The sequence below is a fragment of the Schistocerca cancellata genome, chromosome 4, assembly GCF_023864275.1.
Source record: "Schistocerca cancellata isolate TAMUIC-IGC-003103 chromosome 4, iqSchCanc2.1, whole genome shotgun sequence".
Lineage (NCBI taxonomy): Eukaryota > Metazoa > Arthropoda > Insecta > Orthoptera > Acrididae > Schistocerca > Schistocerca cancellata.
The window spans coordinates 460,239,021-460,259,834 of NC_064629.1; the positions used below are offsets into that span (position 1 = coordinate 460,239,021).

General features: G+C 38.3%; 1 protein-coding gene across 4 annotated transcripts in view; it reads right to left on the reverse strand.

The window, feature by feature from the left end:
* The window catches only part of LOC126184617 (SPRY domain-containing protein 3-like), a 164,961-nt gene that overhangs the window by 75,930 nt on the left and 68,217 nt on the right, over nucleotides 1-20,814 (reverse strand). For all 4 annotated transcript variants that reach the window (XM_049927075.1, XM_049927074.1, XM_049927073.1 and 1 more), the window contains exon 4: nucleotides 16,175-16,324. In XM_049927075.1, the coding sequence (XP_049783032.1) occupies nucleotides 16,175-16,324 (150 nt within the window). The remainder of the gene's footprint in view (nucleotides 1-16,174; nucleotides 16,325-20,814) is intronic.

Sequence of the window (20,814 nt, forward strand, 5' to 3'; positions counted from 1 at the left end):
TGTAGTTCATAGCCAATAACTTATGGCCAGAGTCCACATTTGCTCCAGGAAATGCCTCATTTTATTTCAGATTTCAAAATTTCTATCTTACCATTATATAATCTATCTGAAACCTTCTAATGTGTCCAAGTCTCTTCATTGTATACACGCTCCTCGTATTATTCTGAAACCAAGTGCTAGTGATGATTAAATTATACTTTGCAAAATTCTAGTGCCTGGCTTCCTCTTTCATTCCAAGCCCCCTGGTCCATGTTCTACTACTATTTTTCATTCTCTTCATTCCTACTATTGAATTCCATTTCCCAATCACAATTAAATTTCCATCTCCCTTAACTAACTAAATGCTTTCTTTTATTTCATCATATGTTCTTTCAATCTCTTCATCTTTAAGAATACAGGGTACTTATAAATGGTGGAAAAATCAAAACTTTTATGATCTTATTAAATTCTATAGTCTTTCCTGATTACACTGGTATACACATTATAGGGTTTCAAACGAAAAATGACCTATATACATCAAATTTTAAAGTTACAGTCATGTATGCCACCACGCCCCCTTTATTTCTGTTACAGGAATCAGTATTATTTTGAAAATAACCGTGAACTTTCTGTTTCCAGCAATTATACATATGATACATTGTATATGTTGGTAGCAGTGCAGATTTCTAGTGTGTGTGTGTATGATTATCTTTGCTAGTATTTACTTTTGTTTCGCTGAAGGAGTTTGCTCACGTGTTACTGAATGTTTGTTGCCCAGGTGCTACATATATTTGTGGAAGTACATATCCTTTAGTGTGCGATAAATATGAGCTATGCCACGCATCAAGAAATTCAATAACAGGAAATTCCATGGTAACCAGTTCACAAACAAAGCAAGCCACACTGTTGAAAGTAATCTATGTATCAGTCCTTCAGGAAAGAAACTCCCGCATGGCACGCCTCCTGGTGATTCAAATTTTTGTGTTAAGAATGACGCTGTCTGTAGTGGATTTGTTGTTATTGATGTGGGCATCTTATCTTCTTTGATAAAGGAAGTGGCAAAATGTAAATAATGTGATGGTGTAGGCTGTCTGGAAATAACTGCACAACAAAGTAGCAGGAAGGTTTAGCATCAAAATTAGTTGTTCTGTGTATATCTTGCAATAAATTTCCCTCGAAAATGACTTCGAACATTGCGCATTATTCATATGATGTGAATTTGAAGTTAGTGTATTCAATGCATGCAATAGGAAAAGGAAAAAAGGCTGCTCAAATGTTTGGTGGTTCAGCAAGTACATAAAAATACTTTTAGGTGCCTTGGCAGTTGTATCTAAAGCATCTATTAAACGTGCATTAGAAGAAACTGTAAATATTAGTGGCACCTGGGACATTGCTGTTGTACTTGATGTGACATGGCAACATCGTTGCAAGTGCTACTTCTCTGGAGAATGGAAAAGTTGTTGATGCTGAGTGCTTATCTAAGTACTGCCACACCTGCCAGGACATACTGAACATCAGTGTTCTAAGAATTATGATGGTTACACTGGAAGTATGGAGTGTGATGGAGCTCTAAAAATATTCCAGATTTCAATAAAATTAATGAGTTCAGTGTTTATGGTGATACCTTGGTAACAAAACTGGAATGTTGTAGACACATGCAAAAGAGGATACGCACTACATTGAGGAAGCTACAAAGAGAAATGAAAGGAAAGTCGCTATCTGATGGAAAATCTATGTCTGGCCAAGGCATATTGACAGGAACTGAAATAGACCTTCTTCAGAGTTATTATGGAATGGCCATTAGATGAATTGCACCGCTGAATGATGTTACAGCATGGGCCACCTACTTTCATAAGTTGTTCACAGATGACCACCCTGTTTGTGGATTTTGCCCTAAAGGAGCAGATTCTTGGTGTGGTTACCAAACAGCAAAAGAAAGTGGTCAAATATACCACCATAAGCATTCTTTTCCTGAGCCTGTTATGAATGAAATAAAACCAATTTTTAGAGACCTGAGTGACCCTGTTTTGCTTAGTAAATGTCTTCATGGGGGCACTCAGAATACAAATGAAAATTTCAACCATTGCATATGGGAAAGAGTACCCAAGAATGTTTTTGTAGGACTAAATACATTAAAAGTTGATGTACTAGATGCAGTGATATGTTTCAATGATGGAGTGATGGGAAGGTTGGAAGTCCTGAGAAATTTAGGCATAAAATGTGACTCTAATATGGAAGATCAATTGCTTGCGTTGACAGATAATGGGTGCATGAAGCTGAAAGATTTGCTCTTCAAGTTACCAAAGAAGCAAGAATTATGAAAAGGAATGCCAGGAGAGAGCTTGAAGATGAAGAAATGCTGCAGGATGAAGACTATGCTTCAGCAATGTTCTGGGGCACAGTTTAATTGGACTCATATCTTCATTCGCAATGTCCTGCTAGTTATATTTTCCAGAATTCAGGTACAAATATTTCCTAAAGTTTATAAAGCATTGCTCTAATTTTTTCTGTAACTTGCAATAGTCCATACTTATGTAGTAGACCTAAGCTTTATTGCAGAATCAACTAAATTATAGAAAAAAATTACGTTTTTATTAGGAAAAAAAATTATAAAAATTGAAGTGTAACATGTGATACTTTTGTAAACTTGTAATATACATAATAGGTCAAATTAAATAGGTCTCATACCTCAGCCATCATGACATGCATATCTGGTAAAAATTTGGTCACCTTCAAATGTATAACACTGGATTAAATGGTACCTCAATTTACAGGAGCATTTTGGAGGGGGGAAAAAAATGCATCAATTTCTTTGTAATTTTTTTAATGGCCCTACGCAAGTTCAAAAATATTCAAAATACTTCTAAATTGTTTAGAAAGTGTGCTGCATTACCTGAGATGAACAAAAAATCTGTAAAACATATACATCATAAACAGTGCCTGAAGGAAATAGGTGTTGATTTTTACATAATATTGAGCTGGACAAGTACCCTGTACCCTTAACCTGGCTATCCGATAAACCTGGCTATCCGATTAAGAAACCTAGCTGGCCGCTGTAGCCGAGCGATTCTAGGCGCTTCGGTCTGGAACCGTGCAACCGCTACGGTCGCAGGTTTGAATCCTGCCTCGAGCGTGGATGTCCTTAGGATAGTTAGATTTAAGTAGTCCTAAGTTCTAGGGGACTGATGACATCAAATGTTAAGTCCTAGCTCAGAGTCATTTGAACCATTTAAGAAATCTAACATTCCACACTGTTACCCACAGCATGATACCCCCCCCCCCCCCCCCTCCGCCTGAGTAGTCTTTACCCAGATATCTGAATGGGGGACAATTTTTATGTCCAGAGATATCAGCATCTAAACATTTGATAGAACTGTGTACCCTTGCGGAAAAAATGATAGCTATTGTTTCCCCTAGCATCTTGCACATGAATGTATTCATTTACCAAACAATACCTTTCTATTTGACAAACTGGCTTCATATGCTTTGAGATTTATGCTAAGAGTGATGTGTGTGTGGTATTTTCAGCCATCATAGTACAAGAACAGCAAAGCCATGTTGGCTGAAGTTACAAAGCCATATCAGTCAGTCATCTGTACTGTTCCCCTGCAGCTACTGAAAAGGCTGCTCTTCAGGAACTGTAGATCAGTCTGTCCTCTCCACAGATATTTCCTCCATTGTGGTTGCACCTACATTATAGCTACGGTCCCTGGTTCACTGGGGCAGGGGGCTGATAAACCTACTTCAATAACATTTTTAGAAACTAGCTGCTTGCTAACAACATAGCAGCTCTGATAGGGAAATAATTGATGCATTAGGAAAAAATTATCTTGTTCTGAGGCAGGACTGTGCTTTCAATAAGGAACAGTTTTTGGGCTGTTAATAATCTTGCATATGAATGTATTCATTTACCAAACAATACTTTTCTATTTGACATAGTGGCTTCATATGCTTTGAGATTTATGCTAAAAGTAATGTGTGTGGTAATTTTTATTTTTATAATGCTGGAAGTAGTTTATGATCATCTTTACTTATTATGACATAACTAGTAATTCACGTGAGGCAGCATTCACCTGCAGAGTCTCACAATCCTGAAGTATAGGAACACACACACACACACACACCACACACACACACACACACACACACACACACACTACTCCTAACCTACCACCTTCCCCCCCCCCCCTCCAAACCAAGTGCCTTTAGTAATCCCTGTGGCAACTTTACCGGCCTCCATCACCCATCACTAATATCTTTCACACACATCTGATTACAGAACAAGTGTACTGGTTAACAGTACGACGGACAGAAGGTAATAGTGAGAGACAAACTGTTTCACATGTGGTTATTGTTAAACATGATAATATGAACTGCTCCTAGCCTTAGTGCTGATGAGTGCTGCCAGTCCTCTACAATTGTAAGGTTCGTATATACCTCAGTGTCCTTTCTGCAGTACAATAATTGAACCTTGTGTGTCATGGGAAACACAAATCTTGGCTTCACTGTCTGTATTTTATAACTTCAAGTGATGCTCGATGCTAGTGGGATGGACGGCTGCCAAGGCAAAACCGCCTTTAGTGGACACGTACTGCACCCCACCTGTATTAGGCTTACCTAGACAACAAAGGATTTTCTTCTAATGCTACATATTTTCCTAGCTTTTTGTGTCACTCCAGTGTAATCCACTGATAAACTCTTAAACAGTTTGTGGTTCTGATGGACCATTGGACATGAGTAATGCCTAACAATTTGCTGAAAACAGCTTGGAAGGGTTGCCCTCCTGATAAAGAATCTGCTAAGAAAACATTGTAAATTGGAAATAGGGCACATCTATTGTGTCAAAATATTTTTGTAATTATCAGAAGGAAACTACAAACCACTGAGAATTATCTCCATTTTGTATTCAGGTGGGTTTTCACAGGCGAGCTGGACACACTATAATTCTCAGTGATTATCATGTAAAAGCTGAAATTCATAATACTCTTGACTTCTATTAAATATGTTAAAAGTATTATGAAACAATGGAAAATCCAGGATGGAATAATGACAATATTATGAAAATGATAGATTGCTACTCACCATATAGTGGAAATGTTGACAGGCAAAACAAAAACACTGCTAAAAAAGTAAGTAGTCAGCCAAAAAGCTTTCTTCTGAATTAAACATCACACACACATGCAAATTCAACTATCACACACATGAATATCATTCTTGTGAAACACAACTAGCTCTTTACACTCACGGAGTAATGAGTGCTATCAACAGGGCATGTCAAATTGATTCCATATTTTTAGATTTCCAGAAGGCTTTCGACACCGTTCCTCACAACTGTGTGCCTGTGGAATATCGCCTCAGTGACTGGATTCATGATTTCCTGTCAGAAAGGTTGCAGTTCGTAGTAATAGATGGAAAATCATTGAGTAAAACAGAAGTAATATCTGAAATTCCCCAAGGAAGTGTTACAGGCCCTCTATTGTTCCTGATCTATATTAACGACAGAGAAGACAATCTCAGTAGCTGTCTTACATTGTTTTCAGACGATGCTGTCATTTACTGTCTTGTAAAGTCATCAGATGACGAAAACGAATTGCAAAATGATTTAGATAAGATATCTGTATGATTGAAAATTGACCCTGAATAAAGAAAAGTGTGAACTTATTCACATGAGTACTAAAAGAAATCTGCTAAATTTCGATTACGCGATATGTCACACAAATCTCAAGGCTGTAAATTCAACTAAATACTTAGAGATTACAATTACTAATAACCTAAATTGGAACGATCACATACATAACGTTGTGGGTAGAGCAAACTAAAGACTCCAATTCATTGGCAGAACACTTAGAAGGTGCAACAGGTCTACTAAAGAGACTGCTTACACAACACTTGTCTGCCCTATTCTGGAGTATTGTTGTGTGGTGTGGGATCCGCATCAGGTTGGATGGTGTGGGATCCGCATCAGGTTGGACTGATGGATGACATCAAAAAAGTTCAAAGAAGGGCAGCTCATTTTGTCTTATAGCAAAATAGGGGTGATAGTGCCACAGACATGATATGTGAATTGGAGTGGCAACTATTAAAACAAAGGCATTTTTCGTTGCGTCGGGATCTTCTCATGAAATTTCAATCACCAGTTTTCTCCTCTAATTGCAAAAACATTCTGTTAACACCCACCTACATAGGGAAAAATGATCATCACAATCAAATAAGAGAAATCAGGGCTCGCACAGAAATATTGAAGGCTCGTTTTTTCTGCGCGCCATTTGAGAGTGGAACGGTAGAGAGACAGCTTGAAGGTGGTTCTTGAACCCTCTGCCAGACACTTTATTGTGAATAGCAGAGTAATCACGTAGATGTAGATATAGATGTAGATGAGTCTCTGGCTTCCGAGATCAGTCTGGCCTCGACCGACAGAGACAGTGGTCAAGTTTGTGAGAGTTTCATTTACACGAATGTGTGTGTGTGTGTGTGTGTGTGTGTGTTGCTGAATAGCAACCTATCCTTTTTCTAAAATTATTATGAATATGATCATCTCTCAGCTTAAGTAATAGTTGGGTGGGAGATAGTTTAATGAGATGGATAGCTGGTGAAACTTAAAAGACTAATGCCCTTATTGTGACAATCAATTCTCATCTGTCACTTGACTATTTTAAGACATGTTTTCTGCATTCAAAATATGTCTGATATCTCAAACACACTGAAATGATACAAGGTCTGGGAATGTAGTTACCCAGTATTGGTTATTGGTCTATAATGAACAAGCAACATCTGGGAGTTGTGGAAATTTGAAACTGTGTGCAACTGCCCCCCCCCCCCCCCTCGAAATAAAAAAGAAAGAAAGAAAAGAAAAATATTTGCAGGAAATGAATCTGTAACAAATAATGGATTTTAAATAATTTGTGAACATTAAGTTGTGTTTAAAGTTGCAAAAAAGTGTTAAAGTAACTCGTGAAATGTGATAATTGGGGTATGGCAACAATGCTGTAACTCTGAAGACTGTTTACAAGTGCATGAGTGATTTAAAATCAGAAATGAGTCTGTAGAAGACAACAATGTTCAGGTCATTCCTAAACATCAAAAACATAAGAAAATGTGCATAAAGTGGTAAAAATTGTTCATTCAAACTGGCAAATAACTATTTGAGAGCTTACCGAAGAACTTAGTGTCTAGTACAGGTCTGCACAAAGCATTTTAACTGATAATTTGCAAATGAGATGCTGGAGGGCAAAATTTGTTCCCAGAATTTTGAGTAATGAACAGATGGAAAATCATGCTTTGCTTTTCATGGATTGAGGGAACATCTTCATTCAGATCTGGAGCTCCCAAAGCATGCATAAGTTACAATCTGTCTCTCTCCGCGCGCGCGAGCGCGCGTGTGTGTGTGTGTGTGTGTGTGTGTGTGTGTGTGTGTGTGTGTGTGTGTGTGTGTGTATGTGTGTGTACAATCTAACTTCTGCACCATTTCAGTGCAGTAATGTGTTCATTGTAAATAAGTATTACAGTAGTTGTATTACATGTTTATTACCTTATAAATAAATAAAAACTTTTTTATTGTAAATTCAGTGCATTAGTATTTGTAAAATGACTTTCATATAGTGTTCATTAAAAAATGGTGATCATTTCACTTGGGACCTGTGGAATGGTACATTAGCTTATTTGTTTTAGTTGTAAATATTTGTCATGTATTGTTGTTTTTCTGACATGTTCCACATCCTGGAGGACCTCCTCACTATGGATCAATTGGAATGAAAGTAAATCTAATCTAATCTAAAAAATGTGTTTCTCCTGCTGCCACTTGGTGAGTAGATTTTTTTTATCTATCCAATTACATTATGCTGTCAAAAATTGATTATTTTCATTGTTATATCACTTTAATAAGTCTAGGTTGCAAAATATGGACAGAAAAATTGAAAAAATGGTAGAAACTAACTTCAGGATAGATCAGTTTGGGTTCCAGAGAAAAGCAGGAAAACACAAGCCTATACTGAGCCTACAACTTACCATAAAATGTAGAGACAGCTTTTAACAATGTTGACTGGACTACACCCTTGGAATTCTGAAAGTAGCAAGGATTGAATGATGGGTGAGAAATGTTATTTACAACTTGTACAGAAACCAGATTGTAGCTGCAAGAGGCAAAGGACATGAAAGGAAAGCAGACGTTGAGAAGGGAGTGAGATAGGGTTGTAGCCTATCCCTGATGTTATTCAGTCTGCACATTGAGTGGGCATTAAAGGAAACCAAGGAAAAACCTGGGAAAGGCTTTTAAATTCTGGGTGAAAAAATAAAAACTTTGAGGTTTGCTAATAAGATTGTAATAATCAAAGACAGAAAAGGACTTGGAAGAGCAGTTGAATGGAATGGGTAGTATCTTCTACAGAATTTATCAGATGATCATCAACAAAGGTAAAGCAAAGGTAATGGAATGTAGTAAAATAAAATCAGGCAATTCTGAGGAAATCAGATTAGGAAATAAGACAATAAAAGTAGTAGATGAGTTTTGCTATGTGGCCAGCAAAATAATTAATGGTGTCCAAAGCTAAGAGAATTTAAAATGCAGACTGGCTATTGCAAGGAAAGCATATCTCATAAAAAAGAAGGCATCTGTTAACAATGTCTATAAATTTATGTGCTACAAATTCTTTTCTGAAAGCTTATGGCCGGCCGGAGTGGCCGAGCGGTTCAAGGCGCTACAGTCTGGAACCGCACGACCGCTACGGTCGCAGGTTCGAATCCTGCCTCGGGCATGGATGTGTGTGATGTCCTTAGGTTAGTTAGGTTTAAGTAGTTCTAAGTTCTAGGGGACTTATGACCACGGCAGTTGAGTCCCATAGTGCTCAGAGCCATTTGAACCATTTTTTTTTTTAAAGCTTATGTCTGGTATGTAGCCTTATATGGAAGTGAAACATGGGCAATTAGCAGAATGGGCAAGAAGAGAAAAGCTTTAGAAATGTGGTGCTACATAAGAATGCTGAAGATTAGATGGATAGATCAAGTAACTAATTAGGAAGTACTGAATCAAACTGAACAAAACAGAAAGTTATGGGACAACTTGAGCAAAAGGAGAGATCAACTGGTAGAACACATCCTGCGGTGTCAAGGAATCAATCTGGTAAAGGAGGAAAGTTTGAGATGAATACAGCAAGCAGGTTCAAATGTATGTTGGCTGCAGCATTTATAGAGAGATAAAGAGGATTGCACAGGAGAGACTCACATGGAGAGCTGCATCAAACCTGTCTTCAGACTGAAGACAGCAAAACAACAACAATAGTACTTTATTCCACGTTATCCTATTTGCAGCAATATCATTTAGTCTTCTCCGACTTGATTACCAACTTATAAAGTCAATTATGAAAAAATTAACACTTCACTGTGAAATCTTAACAGCTATGTAACCTTTTAAAACAGTTGACACAAAATTTCAATAAAGTGCACAGATCACATATTCTACAGTGTAGTATGGTCCTTTTGACTGTTTTCTGTAATGAAGAACTTCTGCTGTGGTCTAATTTGAAAGTACCTGTATTTTACATTTTTCTTTGTGCAAATATAATGTATGCTTTGAGAGTAATGGTGTTTATTGCACTATAATGGAAGACTACATGGCGGAACTGTCCAAAATCTGGAATACTGACAAATTTGATGCTGGGTGTTCCTCAGTCTATGGTATGGAAAATTTTATGACAGTGGCTGCAGTGCAAAATGTACAAGTTGCAACTATTGCCAGCGTTAAAGTGACAATCATAAGCAGAGACGATGTGAGTTCTGTATGAAGATAGGGAACAGAATGGAAAATGAATTTTCTTGATAAGATAGTGTTCACTGATGAGGCCATGTTCCATCTTAGTGGTAATGTTAAGTGCTGCAATGTGTGGATATGGGATGCACAGAAACTGACTAAGGTCTGGAAACATACATAAGACTCACCAACAGTGAATGCCTTTTGTGTTGACTTCCATAAGAGCCAACTTTTTTTTTTTCTATGAGCAGGCTGTCACTGGAATTACGTGTCTAGACATGTTGTAGAACCACCTGATGCCACAACGTCAAGAGGACATGGGTATATTCATTTCCTAACAAGATGGAACCCCTCCACATTACCAACAAGAGGTAACAACATATCTATCCCACACTGCTCCTGTTTGGGTGTCTGTGGGGATATGTTAAAGACAAAGTGTTCCTCCCTCCACTTCCTGCAACTGTTAACAAGCTTCACAAATGCATCAGTGGTGCATTGGCTGGGGTAGATGCTCTCACATATAATTTTTGTGCAGATGAGGTATCTGCTGTGTGACAAGAGGAAGCTACCTGGAACACTTTTAGGAAGAAACTTGATGTTCAGTCAATTTCAGAACTGAGAATAAATTATTTCAAGTAAGTAAATCTCCTCAGTTATTTGATGTTACTTTTAGGTAACTAACTTAAACTCACCCCATATGTGATAGCATTACTGTCATAGTTGGTAATATCCCTTAGTCATGATTGGCATGTTTGTGTTTTGCTGAGTTCACATACGAAAACATTTCTTGGTGGGTTTTAATGTGTGATGTAATAGTAGTAATAACGTTACTCTAACACTCCTCTGGTGTACACCCAAAGTTACTTTTTGAAAATTTCTTTCCATTGAGAATGACATGCTGTGTTGTATTTGCTGGAAATTCTTTGATCACATCACAAAGCTCGTCTGATATTACCAATACTCATATTTTTTTCATTAGGCAAGGTGCGAAACTGTATTGAACACTTACTAGAAGTCAAGGAAATGACATCAACCTAGGTGCCAATATATACTGCCTTCTGGGTCTCGTGGACAAACAGCTAAAGCTGGGTTTCACATAACCATTGTTTGCGGAATCCGTGTTGATTCCTACAGAGGAGATTTTTAGCCTCCAGAAAAGTTATAATACCTGAGGTTAGAATTTGTTCTCAAGTTCTATGACAGAGAGACATCAGCAATATATGCCTATAGCCTTCTGCATCTAGTCAACAACCCTTCTTGAAAATGCGAGCTACCTGCACACTCCTCCAATCACTAGGGACACTGTTCATCAAGTGACTGAAAGTAGACTGCTACTAGAAGAGGAGTGAACATAGTATTCTAGCTTGTCAGTATACTTTGCTATTTCAAACCATTGCTTTACATGTAGTCTTGCAATGTAATGGTTTTATTTATATGTACAGAGAGGAACAGTAGTTACCATACATCTAAAATAAGTGACTCAGTTGCTGGCATTTTAAGCTCTACTTGAGGGAGAACTGAATCGATGTGATGTACAGGGCTTCTCAGGTAGACAGATAACTGCTTGAAGTACAAGGACATTGAGTTCCAGTGCTATTCTCAATGGATATAGGTAGAATATTGTGGATACTAGTGCTTTTTCCTAGCATGAACTGATGGAGCACTTTCTTGCAGTGATACTGCACAGCTAATGCTGTCTGGTTTGTGACTGCAGCAAGAGGGTTTCTGAGTTTTTGGTGCTTGTGACATGAATCACCATGTGTCACATTTTACTGGGGCACCTTTTATATTCTGAGAAGAAAGCTGTTGTAAGTGTAAGTGGTAACAAGATTAACTGACAAGAATATGAGCATGGCAAATCTTTTAAATATTGTATTTTGTGTGTTCTCCTGCCTCAGTATTTTGATTGGAGTTATAAATGTGCTGAAGAGAGGTTAGTTTACCCATTTTTAAACTAATGATAAGCCATCATCTCCCTGCTGAAATATATAAGTTCCTAACCAAGCTTACCTCATCATTCTTAACAACAGTCACTGCAGCCATCCTCTTGCCTTTCCACCCCCTGTAATATATGTATGGTGGTGCATTTCTCTTCGCGACTTCTGCCTGCGTACTGTGTCAATTAGTAATTGATGCACTTTCTCAATAACTTTTGAAGAGAATCTCAACATGCATAGAGCAACAGTAGATGTTAACCTGTAATGACAGTAACTGGCAAGAAGAAAAAGAAGAAGAAGAAGAAGGCACCTACAATGCCTACATGCCCCTCTACAAATGTTTTCTAAAAACATTTGTACTGTTCAAACGTTCGGGGTAACTATTAACAGTGAGTGCAGAAACTTAGCATTTCAACTGTGTTACATTATTAAGTTTAAAAAGTCACAAATTGCTGCTGTCAAGTCCGACCTAATCTGTGCAGTTCTTGGTACATGACAAGTTTTTTTTTTTTTTTTTCCCATGCAGCATTACCTTTGTATTTCGCATTCAAGCTAACAAACAGTGTTCACTTAAAACCCATGAGTTGCCAGTCCAAAAATTATTACTGCAAACATCCAGGAATAACATGTAAGTTCACTCAATATTTGGTCATATTTGTTATTCACACTACATTGCTCTCTCCCTGTTGTACAAAAGGTTCGTGATTCGTGAGCAGGTTCAATACAATATATCACAAGGATTATGCATTACATGTGGAAGAACAAACTACAAATCTCACTGTTTGCAGAAACAGACGAAAAACACAACTGAGTTGTTAAATCCTCAGTTCCACCAATAGCTAGCTTTCTGTACACATTGTTCTAGGCACAATACAGTCCAATAAATACTTTACTTTACAGAGCATGTGGCAGCATATCTCTTGGAAGGTATTTATGACCCCCCCCCCCCCTTTTCCCTGCCCTTTTTCCCAGAATGTTGCCTGCCCAGCACCATCATAATATCCAATTTTGGTTAAAGCATCCTTGCATGTTCCAGTTTCAAGTACAATCTAGTGATATTTCCATGTCTTCTTAGGGTGCCCAACATTCCTTTTCCCTTGAGGTGTATGTTTATATGTTAATTTAGGTATTAATTCTGACATTCTTTGAATGTGTTCATGCCATTTTTTTCTTTACTCCTCTATTTTCTGAAATATGTTTTTGACATCCAGTTCATTCCATATTTCTCTATTTTTTATCTGGTCTATGAGTTTTTAACCAGCTAGTTGTCTTAGGAGTCTCATGTCTGCTGCCCCAATCCTCCTCCTTTGACAGGCAGCTAGAGTTCAAGTGTTTGAGCCACACACTAGAACTGGCACTGCCATCACATAAAATTTTAGTACTGTCTCTTTTCTAATTTATAGTACCTACCTTCTGCTTGAATTTTTGCAACTTGTTTTCTTGATCATTGTGTTTGGTATATGAGACGACCTATCCCTGGTATTTAAAAGTTTTATCTGCTCTAGCTGTTTATCATCAGGTATTATTTTTGCTCTTAAATGCTCCTTGCCATAGAATGCCATTATCTTAGTTTTATCTGTAGATTTTGTCATGTTATAGTCATTTGTTACTTCGTGCAAGGACTAAATTGCTCTCTGTAATTTACCTTCTGAGTCCACCAAAATTACTTGATCATCTTCAAACAGGAGTGTAACTTTATTATTAAGCTTATAATGGTGCACCACTGTATTCTGCCATGTCTTTATGACATCATTTATGTACATATTAAACAATGTGGGTGATAAAAGACACCCTTATCTCACTCCTTAACAATTGTTTCTCACAAATGGGCTTCCTTTTTGTACTTTCATTTTGTTGTGTATATACTTGTGTTGAATTACATTTATTACATGCTGGGGTATACTATCCTTTTCTGAAATTTCCAATAATCTAACTCTTTAACTTTATCAAAAGCTTTTCCATAGTCAATGAAGGCTATGTATGTCAGATGGCTGTATTCTCTGTGGTTTTCAATAATTTGGTAGACTGTGAAAACACTGTCTAAGCAAGAGCTTCCCTTCCAAAACCCATTCTGTTCTTGAGTAAGAAATGTCTCCAAAAGTAACGTTGGTCTGTTATTAGTTATACATATATCTCGTATCCAGAGTTCAGAAGACTAATACATTGATAATTAACACAATTTCTGCAATTCCCATTTTTAAATAATGGGGTAACAACTGCTATTTACCAGCCCTCTGGTACATCTCTGTATTTCCAACGAGTATTTACAAAATTCAGTAGTTTTATGAGTAATGATTATGAAGCGTATTTAAATAATTCCATATTGAGGTTGTATTCCCCTGGAGATTTTCTATTTTTGGATGTTTTTAACACAACCTTTAGTTCTTCCATTGATATGAGATCAACATGCTCATCACTAACCACAGTTTCCACATTTTCCTCATCACTTGTCTATAATTTTGGAACCCCACAAAACCTGGAGAGATGGATCCATGGTTCTGTGAAGGCAACAATGGGAGATGATAACCCCTAGGTAGGCCGGCCGGTGTGGCCGAGTGGTTCTAGGCGTTTCAGTCTGGAACCGCACGGCCGCTACGGTCGCAGGTTCGAATCCTGCATCAGGCATGGATGTGTGTGATGTCCTTAGGTTAGTTAGGTTTAAGTAGTTCTAAGTTCTAGTGGACTGATAACCTCAGATGTCAAGTCCCATAGTGCTCAGAGCCATTAGAACCATTTTCATAACCCCTAAAGAGAAACAGGTGTGCACGGATGCATAAAGGTGGCAGCCCCACCATCTAGCTACAAAGGCTACTGGTTGGTATCTTGTAATGGGGAATATCTTACCCATTCTATGTATTGTATGTATTCTACGCACTTGTGGTCATTCCTGTTTAGTGGCTAGTACCAGCACATGCCTGTACAGGACAATCAGCACTGTACCTGTCCTCATAAAACCAGGTTCTTCCCCTGCGAGCCAAGCACAGGCCTTGTTCAAATGAATTAACTGGTTCCAAAATTTAATAGAAGAAAAGATAAAATGAATATCCAAATGCCACCTTCTGTGTCTACTATGGTCATGCACTGTTTCTGCATAACGTACATAATCTTGGAGCCACATGGCTGAAACTTGAGTACACATCATGAGATTTGAAGAGCCCCTAAAGAATAATCAGTCAATAGTTTGAAGTTATTTACTGATACTTTTAGGTAACTAATTTAGAATATTCAATCATAAGTTTTGGACTAATCTCTTTGCAATATGTACCTCCCGACAAAAATTCTTCTCACAAATTTTGACCTCAAAGATATGCTGGATCATGAAGAGAGATCTGGCATTTTCACGCCAGAATGGATGCTCTGAGGAAGGTAGTATACACGAGACAGAAAAAGTAGGCTTTGAATTAGTAATATCCTGTGTGAATATCCAGGAAATCATTGATTGTATCTATATCCACATTGAACTGAATGTTAATTTATTCATCTCTTTGAGAAAGCTTGGTGTGCCTAGTCATTCCCCCCCCCTCCCCCCCCCCCCACACACACACCACACCTGTGACTGTACATAATACATTTTAACAGAAATTCAAATATAAGAAGCTTTGTTTCAAATTTCCCCATACACGTCTACTGACATAGGTGATAATGGGGAATCTATTGCCCATCCATCAATTAAAGCTTATTAAGTGAAATAATTCAGATTGCACAAACTCTACAATGTCTATAATGGTAACTTGTTCTGTTAGACTAATGTGGTATTGTTGCACACATAAAATGTCCATATCTTATGTCATTGGTCTACTAAGGAAGAGAAAGTGAATGTCAAAAGAAACTAATTTATTATTGGGAGTGGTGTTCATGTGACCTAAGTTATTTGACACATCTATAATAATCTTAATACTAAATTTTACTTTTAAATTTAGTTACAATCTTTTTCTGGTGGTGTTATGAAGTCCATGAGTGCAATATCGATATCAGCACTCAACTTTTTGTGTGGAAGCTAACTCACTGTGAGTGCTGTGTTAATAGCAATATTGTCTAAAAAGAAAGAAAAAAGATATACAAATGGTCAGAAATCTGGACCATATGAAAATAATTATTTTGTGGATCATAAACTTAAGGACCGTTTGTCAGTCTATTTAAGGTATTATTAATAACATGCAGGAGTATAAGACAAGTATTAAATTCACAACAACCAAACATCAATTCCTAGGCTCACAAGATGACTAGTTTTCTGTGAACAGTGACATTACCCACACAAAAATCTAAGAACAGGTTAAAGAAATGGATCCCAATAGATTTGCTTGCAAACTGTTACTGGTAAGCACAACGAGTTAAACACATAAAATGACAGAAAACTGTACCAAAGAACAAAATACTTCTGTCAAAGGACAAAGCATCACCCGAATTAAAATACTACAGAATTATAGATCTAAGAGTTAAATTAGTTCCTTTTTCAAGCCTGTAACTCATAAAAACGTTTGAAACAATGAAAGCTCCATGAAAATTATGGCCATACCCTCCTGGTCAATCCAATCGCTATATAGCAATTTTCTCCGGGATCTATAATTTCAATTTCAAAATAGTGATTTGTTGTAGTCAGTGGAGCTCTGGCTTGGGCCAAGCCCACGTCAATTATGCTTTTACCCCGTCCAGTGTACTCCAAAACCTGCAAAGAGGATTAAGTATAACATACATAAACATGTTCACTGATGGATAAGCAATAAAGAGGACTTCCACATTATTATGGCAGACCAAGTAACTTTTTATTGAATGCTGCAATACACTTTGAAGTGACACAGATACATGACACTAAATCTTAACACAGTTGCCAAGCCATATACAATGCTCAGAATGTTCTACCAATCATTCAATCCATTGACGGTAGAAGTCACATATCCTGTGTTGTGACCAATTTATAGAAGCAAAATCGAGAAGGTGCCATGTGACTTACATACTTCTGAAGCTCAAGTGCTTTATTTCTTATTTATACTTGCAGATTACAAAAATACACATTTTCACTGATGCTCTGCATTAAAGTCCTCTCCAAAACATGACATTTTTTGTACGATTTATTGTACAAAAATATTGGCAAATGTGATGTTGACAGACAAAAGAATTACTTCCATTCCAACCTAAACAGTTTCATTATTGTAGGAAAAGGCACTTTCGGTGATGAAATTAGCAAGCTTTTTTAGAAAAACAAAGAGACAGATACTTCACAAACAAAAAAACCCTGAAACACATTGTGTTGTACCTTCAAACTACACTAACAACTCTTATGAACATATATCCATGTTCATCTGTGAGCACAGCTTGACATTTTTATTTCAACCATATGATCATAATGACGAACTCTATTAATGCTGACACACAAAGATTCTGTCATATATACCTCCTCAGGTACAAAGAAATTATGAAGGGATACAAATCCCTTCATAATTTAGTGGAAAACAACTTTCCACGCCAACAGGAAATGTAGACAATGTCAAATTTCTGGTGTTGTGCTAAAGACAATTTCTCTGCAGTGCTCAAACATAGATTCGTGGCAACTGTTTTCATTCTACAGTGAAGTGTTGACAGATTGTAAGAATCACATCTCAGAATAAAACTATGAAGCTGTAACAATGTTTTCTTTTGAAAAACTTTCAAGTTTATGGTTGCAGACATTGATTAGATTTTGTAGGTTTAACATAAATGTTTCTATTTTTTCCAATAAGTACATGTAAAGTAACTGATACATTTCAGAAGCTAATAATGAAACAGGTCATAAAATAAAATGATTTTCCCCCATCACCAGTTATAAGACAAACATTAACAAAAGTAAAACAAGTATAATGGAATTTAAATGAATTAAATCAGGTGATGCTGAGGGCATTAGAAAAATGAACACTAAAAGTAGTAGACCAGTTTTGCTATTTGGACACACAAAATGCACACTGGCAAAATCATGGAAAGTATTTCTGAAAATGAAAAATTTAATAACTTCGAATACAAAATTTAGTGTCAAGATATCTTTTCTTAATATATTTGTCTGGCATGTGGGCTTGTGTTGGAGTGAAATGTGGATGGTAAACACTTCGCAAAAGATGCGAATAGAAGGTTTTGAAATGTGGTGCTACGGAGGAATGCTACAGATCATATGAGTAGATGGGATAGGTAATGATGAAGTACTGAACAGAATTAGGTAGAAAAGAAATTTATAACACAACTTGACTACAAGAAAGGGTCAGTTGATAGGACACATCCTGAGGCATCAAGGAATTGCCAGTTTTTTCATGGAACAATTTTGTGTGTGTGTGTGTGTGTGTGTGTGTGTGTTTGTGTGTGTGTAGGGTGGGGCGAATAAAAACTGTAGAGGCAGACCCGGCTTGACTACAACAAATCTGTTCAAATAGATACACGTTGCAGTAATTCCACACAAAATTAAGAGGCTGGCACAGAATAGACTAGCGTGGAGAGCTGCATGAAACTTGTCCTTGCATAACGACATCATCATCTTGATAAGCTTTCAAAGTAGTGCAAAGGCTAGCAACTTGCTTTAAATATTCAGAAGTATAAATCTATCTACTTCACAATATGTAAAAATAGTGTCACAGTGCTGCAATATAAATAATTCACAACTGGTAACAGTCATCTCATATAAATACCTGGTATAGCAATTTGTGGGTGTAAGAAATTATACGGTTATGCAGGCTGAGTGGTACATGGCAAACTTCAGTTCATTACTTGTATACTGGGAAAATGGAATCAGTCTACAAAGGAGGCTTACAAAATACTAATGTGACTTGCCCTGGAATACTGCTCGCCTGAGTGGGACCATACAAAATAGGATTGTCAAAAAAATACTGAATACAGTATACACAAAGAAGGGCAGCACAGGTTTTGTTTGGCCAGTGGTAAATAGCCCTGAAATGTGGATAAACCTAAACAGGCAGGGCTAGACGACAGATATCAACTATCATACAAAAGCACACTTCCAAAGTTTCAAGAACTAATATTAAATGAGGAACCTAGGAATATATTAGAGCCTCCAATTAATCGCTTTTGTAGGGACTGGAAAGACGGAATTAGACTAAATCCAGACACTGAAATAGTCATTCTTTCAGTGCTCCAGATGTGAACGGAAAGGAAAGAAACCCTGATATCTGTTACAATGGTAAGTATCCTCTGACAGATACTTTGCAGTGGTTTGCAGAGTATTTTTTATGTTAATGTAAACTAACACTAGCACTATTGTTACTACCACTGCTGCCTCCCCAAGAGAAAAATTTGACAGTAACAATCTACATATAGTGTGTCAGCAGCTATTAAATGCACGAGCACATGGCACGCTTCATACCAGCTGACAACACCAACACTTTCCACGCCTGCCATCTGTCAATCACAAAGTTATTTTAACAAAGCTCTACTTCTACAGGGTGTAAATAAAGTCCGGGAACACTTAGAATTATTTATTGCACAAGAACTAAACATTGTACAGATGTCATATATATTACAGTTTGAAGAGAAACTCTGAAAGTTTGTTTTACAAACATTCAATATGCCAACCATGAGTGACCCGGCAGACATCAATACAGTAATCGAATTCTTGCCATACCCGTCCCAGCATGACATCGTCGACTGTGGCAGTTGCTTCCCGTATTCTCTCCCGGAGCTCTGCTACATCACATGGTAGAGGCGGTACATACACCAGATCTTTAATGTGTCCCCACAGAAAAAAAGTCACACGGAGTGAGATCTGATGATCGGGGAGGCCATTTCATGAAACATTTCGAACTACAGCACGCAAAAAGCTAGCTCCACACCTGAACTTGCCATGTTTGCGACTAGCGCTGACCATCGGCAAATTACCAAACTATGCTGTGGCGGTATACATGAAAAAAAATTTTCAGGGTTTCTCTTCAAAATGACATATGTATGATATCGGTACAATGTTTGGTTCTTGTGCAATAAATAATTCAAAGTGTTCCCGGACTTTGTACACACCCTGTATCATAGGACCACATTACTTCTTAGGCACAATTATGCTAGTGTTACTTATTATAACTGGATTTGTGAGAAAATTTATTAACACAAGTACAAAGAGTGTAAAATGTATGAACAACAGCAGGCACTAGAGCAGTTGTCTTATAAAAGAAATAACAGGCTATTATTCCCATTTATTAGATGTATAAAATAGTGAAATATACACTCCTGGAAATGGAAAAAAGAACACATTGACACCGGTGTGTCAGACCCACCATACTTGCTCCGGACACTGCGAGAGGGCTGTACAAGCAATGATCACACGCACGGCACAGCGGACACACCAGGAACCGCGGTGTTGGCCGTCGAATGGCGCTAGCTGCGCAGCATTTGTGCACCGCCGCCGTCAGTGTCAGCCAGTTTGCCATGGCATACGGAGCTCCATCGCAGTCTTTAACACTGGTAGCATGCCGCGACAGCGTGGACGTGAACCGTATGTGCAGTTGACGAACTTTGAGCAAGGGCGTATAGTGGGCATGCGGTAGGCCGGGTGGACGTACCGCCGAATTGCTCAACACGTGGGGCGTGAGGTCTCCACAGTACATCGATGTTGTCGCCAGTGGTCGGCGGAAGGTGCACGTGCCCGTCGACCTGGGACCGGACCGCAGCGATGCACGGATGCACGCCAAGACCGTAGGATCCTACGCAGTGCCGTAGGGGACCGCACCGCCACTTCCCAGCAAATTAGGGACACTGTTGCTCCTGGGGTATCGGCGAGGACCATTCGCAACCGTCTCCATGAAGCTGGGCTACGGTCCCGCACACCGTTAGGCCGTCTTCCGCTCACGCCCCAACATCGTGCAGCCCGCCTCCAGTGGTGTCGCGACAGGCGTGAATGGAGGGACGAATGGAGACGTGTCGTCTTCAGCGATGAGAGTCGCTTCTGCCTTGGTGCCAATGATGGTCGTATGCGTGTTTGGTGCCGTGCAGGTGAGCGCCACAATCAGGACTGCATACGACCGAGGCACATAGGGCCAACACCCGGCATCATGGTGTGGGGAGCGATCTCCTACACTGGCCGTACACCACTGGTGATCGTCGAGGGGACACTGAATAGTGCACGGTACATCCAAACCGTCATCGAACCCATCGTTATACCATTCCTCGACCGGCAAGGGAACTTGCTGTTCC